The sequence below is a fragment of the Conger conger genome, chromosome 15 (genome assembly GCF_963514075.1).
Source record: "Conger conger chromosome 15, fConCon1.1, whole genome shotgun sequence".
In the NCBI taxonomy this organism is placed as follows: domain Eukaryota; kingdom Metazoa; phylum Chordata; class Actinopteri; order Anguilliformes; family Congridae; genus Conger; species Conger conger.
Window position 1 is genome coordinate 4,113,464 of NC_083774.1, and position 10,000 is coordinate 4,123,463.

General features: G+C 52.0%; 1 protein-coding gene across 1 annotated transcript in view; it reads right to left on the minus strand.

The window, feature by feature from the left end:
- Positions 1–10,000, minus strand: part of LOC133111304 (serine/threonine-protein kinase BRSK2-like) — a 247,753-nt gene that overhangs the window by 55,378 nt on the left and 182,375 nt on the right. The window contains exon 5 of the mRNA XM_061221509.1: positions 6,910–7,026. Coding sequence (XP_061077493.1) covers positions 6,910–7,026 — 117 coding nt within the window. The remainder of the gene's footprint in view (positions 1–6,909; positions 7,027–10,000) is intronic.

A 10,000-nucleotide genomic window follows, 5' to 3' on the forward strand; every position in this document is an offset into this window, starting at 1 on the left:
AGTCGCATCATAAAATGGCATCAGCGTATGGATTCATATATTTTTCATACATTAAACATAAGGTTAGTGCACTCGCCCATATATCTCTCAAATATGCTGCTTCATATATTTCTATCTGAATAATACATGTTTTCAACATATTTTATTTATATTGCTGTTTGGTATGGGGTCTTCCCTGTACTTATGCTATGTGGTTTCTGATGATGTAAGGTCACATCATCACACAGCAATGACAGCTTGTATACACACACACACACACACACACACACACACACACAGAATGTCAAAGCATCAGCCCTTGGTTCAGGCAAGCTGAATTATTAAGACACTGCGCTAACACATAGACCACTTTCAACACCCAAACCGTCATAACAGAGACAAAACTAAGACTTTAGCCCGAAAGGTGCCAGCCTGAAGACAGAAGTCATTATTTCAGCAAAAAAAAAACGTCTGCGACTGAAGCCGAATCAATCTAATGAGGCACTTTGCAAAGTTTCCAGAAGAAGTGAAATGAAATTAGGGGAAACCAGGCATTAAGCGAGTAAAAAATGGAAACCATTTGCCGGTGGTGGGGAGGGAATTAAATCTAAATTTAAAAAAAACCAAAATAACAAATCTCGTCTCCGCTCCGGAAAAATGTGTCTGTCGTAGGGACTCCCGCGGCGGAGAGACAGCAGACATCAATCCTGCGAAGGCCATTTTCCAAAGCTCATTTCCCTTCCCTCTCCCCGCACTCATCCGCCGTCAAACGCCGGAAAAAAAACGGGGGGTAAAAAAAAAAAAAAAAAAGAGGGGAAGAAGGCGAATCGATGATGGGGGTGAAATCCAGGGCGTGACGGGGCTTCGTTTGGGGCTCTGTAGGCGCTCCTGTCGTGGAGAAGCGCCGCTTGCCCGTCGCACGGCTCCTGGTTTATGGACCGGAGTGAGCGAGAGCCAAACTGCTCGTTTCACAAGGTCAATAGCAGGGTATTGACACTTTTGTAGTAGGAAGAGGGAACACGGTCCACTGGAAGAAGACAGTGGCGCTGCCAAAGGGTGAAGGAATCCATTTTGAATTCGAGGAAGATTGCAGAGTTCTGCTCGCAAACCCCTGCCAGGCAGCGATGCAGACAGATTGCCGCTCGATTTAGCCAATCAGGAAGCAGGCCGGGGACTGTGCTGATGTCGTAATGCTTGCACCAGAAGTACGATACTTTTCTTCTGTTTTTCGCTCGTTGAAGGACCACCACATTGTAGTGCATAGATGAGCCACACGGCCAGGTTTAAATCCAGGTGGTGCCAGTCTCAACACTGACCTGCAGGGGGCGATCACAGCAACCCCACTGAATGATTGAACACACATTACATTACATTACGTGATAGGCTTTTGGCAGATGCTTTTATCCAGAGCGGGTACGACAAAGTGCCTACCAATAACCAGGGACAAATGTGCTGAAAGGCCCTAGAGGGAAGTACAGTTTCAAGTGCGAAGAATACCACAAAGATGAGGACTTGGGCCTTGAGATTAATCTGACGACGAATGATTATATCTATAAAACCATTTTAGGAGCTGAGAATAATAATAAAGTATCGCCATGGCCTGCCTGCCAGCTGCATATGAGTGGTCTTCCTTTGACTCCACTCTGAAAATTTCAGTGGTGATGAGTACAGGAACAAGCTGAGAGGAAACTTGTGTGCCTGCACTCTCCCGTGTGTCCCGAGTCGAGGGGTTCAACCATGGAGGACCGGTCCCACCCCGCCCCGCCCCGCCCCGCCCCGCCCCGTTCCTCTCCTGGTTCCAGCCCCCCCCCCGTTCCTCTCCTGGTTCCAGCCCCGCCCCGTTCCTCTCCTGGTTCCAGCCCTGTCCCTTCTCCTGGTTCCAGCCCTGTCCTTCTCCTGGTTCCAGCCCTGTCCCTTCTCCTGGTTCCAGCCCGGTCCCTCTCCTGGTTCCAGCCCGGTCCCTCTCCTGGTTCCAGCCCCGTGCCTTGACACATCCAGATGCATCACCCCGCCCCTCTGAACCATCCCTTCATTTGGATTTTATAGATTATCTGCTAATGTAATACCTCAACCGCTACCTGCTCATCTAATTGTGTGCTATTATAGATGCCTCATTTGCCCAATTTTCCTTCTGTTACTCTAAAAAAGCGTCTTCACAACAGTTTACTCTGTAAAGACTGCAATTTAGCTATTTTCATTTGAACACAGTTGGGATTAATTCAAAATTGGATATACGCTGCCTCATGTTGGGTGCCAAATTATTTACTAAATATATGCAGTACATAAAAGCAAAGTTCCAATTATTATCAAGACTCAATTTTTAGAGGGGAAAAAATATATTGCCAGAAACTTGCGCTACAACAGAATTTAGACTGATACTAAACATGATCTACTGATTTAGACATGATTACTGCCTGTTGCACGACAACAACAACTAAAAGATTAAAAATAAAACGGTCACTTCAATAAAGTACAAGATGAAAAATCAGTGGCAGCAATAATAATGAATAGAAGCAGGTTTATATGAGCAGAGAGGGGGATTTGCGCAGTGTGTTCTGGGGCCTGCTAGCTCTCCCAGACAGCACGTATGGCACAGTCACAGATAAACCATGCAGATAACTCCTCGTCACGGGGGAACCGAGTCTCATTACAGCGCTCCCACACCGGGGAGACGTTCCCGTGCCCAGCCGAAAATTACTCCCAGCATACCTGTTATGTTCTCCCAAAGAAAATAAACTTACAGAGTATTTCACACATTTCTGAGGGCAGAGATGCAAGCAGTAGCAGTAAGCGAAGTTACAGATGAATAGTACTTTCAGAGCTGAAATATGTTCTTGTCTTTTTTCGGTCCCACGATTGGCATGAGAGAGGAACAGTATCCCCCAGGCTTTCTGAGCTGAGCATGTGTCCCAATGTGGGAGTAGGGGGTAGGAGGGAGGGGGGGGGGGGGGGGGGGGTAAGAAAATGGGCTGCAGTCCATCACCCCGGACAAGCGGCACAATGATGTCACCCAGCTGAAGATGAGAGGGGGGGGGGGGGGGGGGGGGGGGGGGAGATTAATGTGCTTAATTAAAAGCAGTCAATATCTGTGCTTAAAGGTGAGGAGGCCCAGGCATGCAGGGAAAAGATCTATAACCACAGCCCCCCTGAAGCCTTACGGGGGGCACAGGGTGAGTGAGGTGGGGTCCCCTGGGTCCTGGGAGAATGCGTCGCCCCCTCTCCCCTCCCTGAAGATTCAGTCACGGGCGTCCAACAATCTGCCTGCTTATCAGGCAGGACTCAGTTATCTCACACTGTCACACTCTGCTCCAAACCCCCCTCCAAGCCAAGCCCAGCCCAGACCAGCCCAGTCCCACCCCACCCCGCCCAGATAAGCCCTTCCCTGCTCAGCCCAGCCCTGCCCAGCCCAGCCCAGCCCAGCCCAGCTCAGCTCAGCCCAGCCCAGCCCAGCCCAGCCCAGCCCAGCCCAGCCCAGCTCAGCCCAGCCCAGCCCAGCCCAGCCCAGCCCAGCCCAGCCCAGCCCAGCTCAGCTCAGCTCAGCCCAGCCCAGCCCAGCTCAGCTCAGCTCAGCCCAGCCCAGCCCAGCCCAGCCCAGCTCAGCTCAACCCAGCTCAGCTCAGCTCAGCTCAACCCAGCTCAGCTCAGCCCAGCTCAGCTCAGCTCAGCTCAGCTCAGCCCAGCCCAGCCCAGCCCAGCCCAGCCCAGCCCAGCCCAGCTCAGCTCAGCTCAACCCAGCCCAGCTCAGCTCAGCTCAGCTCAGCCCAGCCAGGTGAAGCACACATATCGGGGGAGATTTACTGCTGCCCCTCGGTCCGACTCGCTCAGAACCGGAGCAGGCAGCCCAGCCCAGCCCCTCTGACAGAGGCGGCTCCATCGGCGCCGGTCACTTTTACGACTCCACGGCCTGGCCCGGACCAAAACCCCGCCGTGACAGTGCTTTTACGACAGCGGGCCGGGCCCCTGTCCCAGGGCTGTGCGGGGACCGCCTCTCAGGGCCCATTCACCAGCGGAACTGCTTTCCTCAAAGGATAAGGGCAGCTGAATCTGTGTCCGTCTTTAAAGCCCTTTTAAAATGAATGTCTGCACTCTGGCTTTAAGTGAGTGTGTGTGTTATTTTTATTGTACGTTGTTCGAATGCGACATTCACCATGTTTCTGCCATTTGGGTTTTTACTATTTTCCTTCCATTTGAATCACGATTTTATGCTGACCTTGCGCAACCACAACCCCCCCCCCCCCCCTCCCAAAAAAAAACACAACTCCACAGCTGCTGTGAAACGACGGGCAGATGCAGCCGTCCTCGCTTAGCAACCAGTGACCATCCGCAGCATCAGGACCGGGACCGGAGGGGACTCTGAGCACCTGGCCTCCGTGGTGACTAATCACATTTAGAGAGAGAGAGAGAGAGAGAGAGAGAGGGAGAGAGAGAGGGAGGGAGGGAGAGGGAAAGCGAGAGAGAGAGCGAGAGGGAGGGAGGGAGGGAGAGAGGGAGAGAGATAGAGAGATAGAGGGAGAGAGAGAGGGAGAGAGAGACAGCGACAGGGAGAGGGAGAGAGACAGGAGAGGGAGGGAGAGGGAGAGGGAGAGGGAGAGGGAGAGGGAGAGGGAGAGGGAGAGGGAGAGAGAGAGAGAGATAGAGATAGAGATAGAAAGAGAGAGGGAGGGAGGGAAAGACGGGAGAGAGGGGAGAGAGAGAGAGAGAGAGGGAGGGAGAGGGGGAGGGAGGGAGAGGGAAAGAGAGAGAGAGAGATAGAGATAGAAAGAGAGAGGGAGGGAGAGAGGGAGAGAGAGGGAGAGGGAGAGGGAGAGAGAGAGATAGAGATAGAAAGAGAGAGGGAGGGAGGGAAAGAGGGAGAGAGAGAGAGGGAGAGAGAGAGAGGGAGGAGAGGGGGAGGGAGGGAGAGAAAAGAGGAGAGAGCGAGAGGGAGGGAGGGAGAGAGGGAGAGAGATAGAGAGATAGAGGGAGAGGGAGAGAGAGAGGGAGAGGGAGACAGGGAGAGGGAGGGAGAGGGAAAGAGAGAGAGAGATAGAGATAGAAAGAGAGAGGGAGGGAGAGAGGGAAGGAGAGAGGGAGAGGGAGAGGGAGAGATAGAGATAGAGATAGAAAGATAGAGGGAGGGAGGGAGAGAGGAGAGAGAGAGAGAGGAGAGGGAGAGAGAGAGAGGAAGAGGTAGAGATAGAAAGAGAGAGGGAGGGAGAGAGAGAGGGAGAGTGCTGTGGGCTGATTCTCCGTTGGGGCGAGGTGGTGGTGGGGGGGGGGGGGGGGGGGTAATAACGCGTGGTGCGATCTGAGCCTCGCCCCCCCCTCCTCCAGAGGGAAGCCACTGCCCTTGGCTCTGTGTGAATGATGACTCTACACTGCCCACTTTATTGCTTCAGAGACGCTTAGAGAGAGACACACATACACGGTGAGAGAGTGGGTGGGTATGTATGCTGTGTGTTCTGTGGGTGTGGGTGTGTGTGTGTGTGTGTGTGTGTGTGTGTGTGCTTACAAGTGAGAGAGAGTGCGTGTGTGTATGTATGCACATGTGAGAGAGAGAGAGAGAGAGAGAGAGAGAGAGAGAGAGAGGGATGAGAGGTGAAATGTGACTCCTGCTACAGGACAGGAGCCATTTGCCTAAAGCTCCAGATCGGGCCCACGCCTGCTGCTGAGGCACCACAGATAAATGAAGTTTACAGCCGTCCTGAAGCATGTACCCTGTCGTTATTACACCCCTATCAGCCCTGTACCCTCATTATTACACCCCTATCAGCCCGTACCCTGTCATTATTACCCCCCCATCAGCCCTGTACCCTGTCATTATTACCCCCCCATCAGCCCTGTACCCTGTCATTATTACCCCCCCATCAGCCCTGTACCCTGTCACTTATTACACCCCATCAGTTTATTACACCCCTATCAGCCCTGTTCCCTCCCCCTTGGATTAGATAATATCTGTCAGTGCTCACAGGAGCACACAGGGACTATTTGCCGCTACGCTAGGGCAGATAGCATCGGAAACCTCCAGATTAACGCCAATTAGGATAATTGAATGTAGCCTCTGTAGTTTTCCGCCGTGTGTTTTTTGTGCATTAAGATTGCAGTGCCGGACGTTAGATGTATTTGACGCAATAGATCCCCGGCTAGAGAGAATATGCTCATTGTATGACTTACGGAGAACAAACATTCCAGAAAAACCATAAAGATGGCTGAATCACACTGGCGTGGGACTGGGTTTTTTTCTCATTGATATGCCCGTTTTCGAGAGTGCATTGACGTAAGCCCAGTATCACAGTTTTTTGCACTGTGGCACTTTCGCTTGGTTCTCCTCCAGTTGACTCATGTTATTGGCGAAGGCACGTGCACTCAGCACAAGGGAGCCAGAGAGAGGCATGCAGTCGATGACGCCATTTTATTTCCACTCCTGCAGGAGCCCCAACCAACCAGAGGGGGGCGCCACAGAGCAGTGAGGGGTTACCCGAGCAACTAAAACTCCACTGTTAAATGTCCACAGTCCTACTGGGCTGTGGGTTTCATGCAGACTAGGGAAGGATCACTGTGTCAGGCAAACACACATTCCCACAATGCGCCACTCAAAAAACTCCTCCAGCATTTTGTTGTTGGTTTGTTTGTTAGTTTTTTTTACCCTATTTCTCGGGATTGTGATCTGCTTTGGCAAGGCAGTCACCAGTACAAATAACTTCTTAAAGCAGGCTTTTTTCAAGTGTAAAACAAATATTTTATCTGGACAGTAGCCACACAAATAAGGTTACTCTGCTCTAGTGACACGTTTAATCCCACACAGATGCTGCAGACTTCAGCACACTCTTGAGTAAACAGGTGCGGGCTGACATGTTAGCACGATAGCACTATAGCACGATAGCATGATAGCACGATAGCACGACAGCACGATAGCACGATAGCACGATAGCACGACACAGTCTCACTCACCCACAGCTGGTCTCCAGGAGACTGTCGCCCACTTGTAGGGAGGCCATGCCGAAGTCTGCTATTCTGATGTTGTTCTTCTCGTCTAACAACAGGTTCTCTGGCTTCAGGTCTCTGTGGCTGTGAGAACAGAGAGAGAGAGGGAGCGAGAGAGAGAGAGAGAGAGAGAGAGAGATAGAGAGACAGAGAAAGAGAGGGAGAGAGAGAGCAGGAGAGGGAGAGAGAGAGGGAGAGAGATAGAGAGACAGAGAAAGAGATGGAGAGGGAAAGACAGAAAAGAGGACAAAAAGGAAGAAAGAAAAATGTATAAAGGTCAAGGGTGGATAAAGAGGGAAGAGAGCAGGAGAGAGAGAAAAGGGGCAGTTGAAAAGAAAGAGAGAAAAAGAGAGAGGGAGAGAGAGAGCGACAGAGGGGTTAAATACAAAGCAATGGCATTTAAATGTCAGAACGCCAATCCAATATATATACATATAAGTGCCGTTACACATGTAAGTGCTGTTGAGTCAATACTGGCACAGGTTTCATTGTCATGCAGTAAGTGAGTTCTCCTCCACCTGAAGTTTGTTGTGAACGACGCAGAGCTGAAAGTCATCCCGAGCTTAAACTATTTAGGGGGTGGGGTGGGGGGGGAGGGATGCCCCCACCCCACCCCTAATACCTGCGAGCGCACTGGCTGTGTGGGGCCCCGGCGGTGGCTGTGTGGGGCCCCGGCGTTGGCTGTGTGGGGCCCCGGCGGTGGCTGTGTGGGGCCCCGGCGGTGGCTGTGTGGGGCCCTGCCATTGGCTGTGTGGGGCCCTGCCGTTGGCTGTGTGGGGCCCTGCCGTTGGCTGTGTGGGGCCCCGGCGTTGGCTGTGTGGGGCCCCGGCGGTGGCTGTGTGGGGCCCCGGCGTTGGCGTCTGAACCACGCTCATTATTAACACAGCACCTGTGTCTGCTCACCTTCGCTCCATCCCTCTCCCTTTGATACAGCCCTCCCCCGCCAGCCGCCCCCCCACAGAGCCAGGCAGACAGCCCCCGCTGCGGCCTCCCCCCGTGTTTGATCTCAGAATGGGGGTGTGGGGGGGGGGGGGTGAGCAGACCTGTTTTCCTACATTCATACCTCAGTCACCTGCGGATTATAAATGTGTCTCTTACGGCGTCAAGCTGTGTGAGCTGCAGACACAGCGTTCGGCGCGATGGAAACCGGCCGCCGTCCGGAGGTCTGGCAGCCATCATCCGGTAGAAACCCAAAACGGACACGAGGTTTCCTCTGATCTAGAGAGCGAGCGAGCGATGTTTTTTTTTTTTTTTTTTTGCATCACGGGGCAACTTTTACGCCCTTTCATCCTGTTTAGGAAACCGCCAGGGCAGCAGAAAATCACTTTCAGGCCTCAGACAAGATGGAGAACTTTTCATGAGACGCTGCCACCTGTGGACGCAGCGATGGGGGAGGCCATCCGAAATGGAGCGCAGCGAAAATGTCTGTCTTAAGAAGCGTCCTAGTCTCGCAATGAGATCTAATGTAGAGCCAGAAACTTATCGTTTGTTTGACAAGTTGAATTATCTTACCCCAAATCTTGGGCTCGCCTCATTGACAATATTTGTCTTATTTCGCCAAAAAAGTTATTTAAAAAGAATTTAAGTCTAAAATACAAACAATCCCTCCCAACCCATGTCTAAAAAACAGCACGGTAGGTCGAAATGCAGTTGCTCACCTCGAGGGGTACTGACAGCCCTCCAGACACTACATCCCAGCCACAACAAGTGGGACAGAGTACCGCTGGGTGCTTTATTAGCTGTCAAGGCGAACGCATCAATTACGGGTCATTAAAGGACCCGGAGACACATCAGAAAGGCCTGTGTCACCGTAATCATTCTTAAACAGGAAGTCCTGTCCGTTAGCATCTCACTCTTCCCGTCACACTGAGCTTTGAGCTAACCGCTAACCACCAACCTCACGGCCAGAGAGTTTGTCCTCTCTCAATTTACCTTTTTTTCTCTCTCTCTCTCCCCTATCTCTCAGTCTTTCTCTCTCTTTCTCTCCCTCTCTCTATCTCCTCTGTCTCCCTCTCTCTCCCTCCCTCTCTCCCTCCCTCTCCCTCCCACTCCCTCTCTCCCTCTCCATCCCTTTCCCCCTCTCTCCCTCCCCGTTTCTCCATCTTTCTCTCATCTCCTCTGTCTCCCTCTTTCTCCTTCACTCTCCCTCACTCTCTCTCTCTCTCTCTCTCCCTCCGTCTCCCACTCTCTGTCTCTCTCCCTCCCTCTCCCACTCTCTGTCTCTGTCTCCCTCCCTCTCCCTCTCCCTCTCCTTCCCTCCCTCTCCCTTCCTCTCTTTCTCCATCTCCATCCCTTTCCCCCTCTCTCTTCCTCCCCCTCTCTCTCTCTCTCTCGGTGACATCAGACCCTGTTGCCGATTCCGCCAGGCAGATTGAGGAGGAAGGTCGCCCCGGCGCCATGGCGATATATCCACGGAAACGAACCGTCTTCCGGCGCCGTCCGTCCGGGTGCGATTCATCCGCTCAGATGTACGACAGACTCCTCTCTCTGAATAACTGCCGTTTTCCCCAGGGTTTCGGAGAGGAACTTTATATTGGAAATTTTAAGAATCGTTATTCATCCGAAAATAAATAAATAAATAAGCTGCATCAGGCTTGCACTTGCACTGAGTGCAAAAAAAAAGTCCCAATTTGTTTTGCTTTTTATTTACTGTACCATGGCCTGCCTATCAAAATATGAATGGCTACATGACCCTGATGCAATGCCATCCATCATTATTTTAAGTCTTATTTTTCACACACCAACAGTTGCACTCGCTCTTGCACAGTTTTTCACGACGACTCCGTCTCTGTCCTAAAAGAGGCCGAGCAACACAGACGTGTCATTTCCTGTTCCAGTGAATCACCGCCCGAGCCCTTAATGTCAACGTGAGCTCTTGAAGTCCATTACCGAAAGTTAAGAGTCACTTCCGCTGCATTACGGCCCCAGGCTTGGGGGCCACTGACAGCGCGGGCCCCGTTCTCACTCGGGTACCAGAAATAGCTTGAGTGGGTTACCACTTCACGCACAGACGAGATGTTCCAGTGCCACTTCCTCCAGCAGTAAAACAACGCAACGC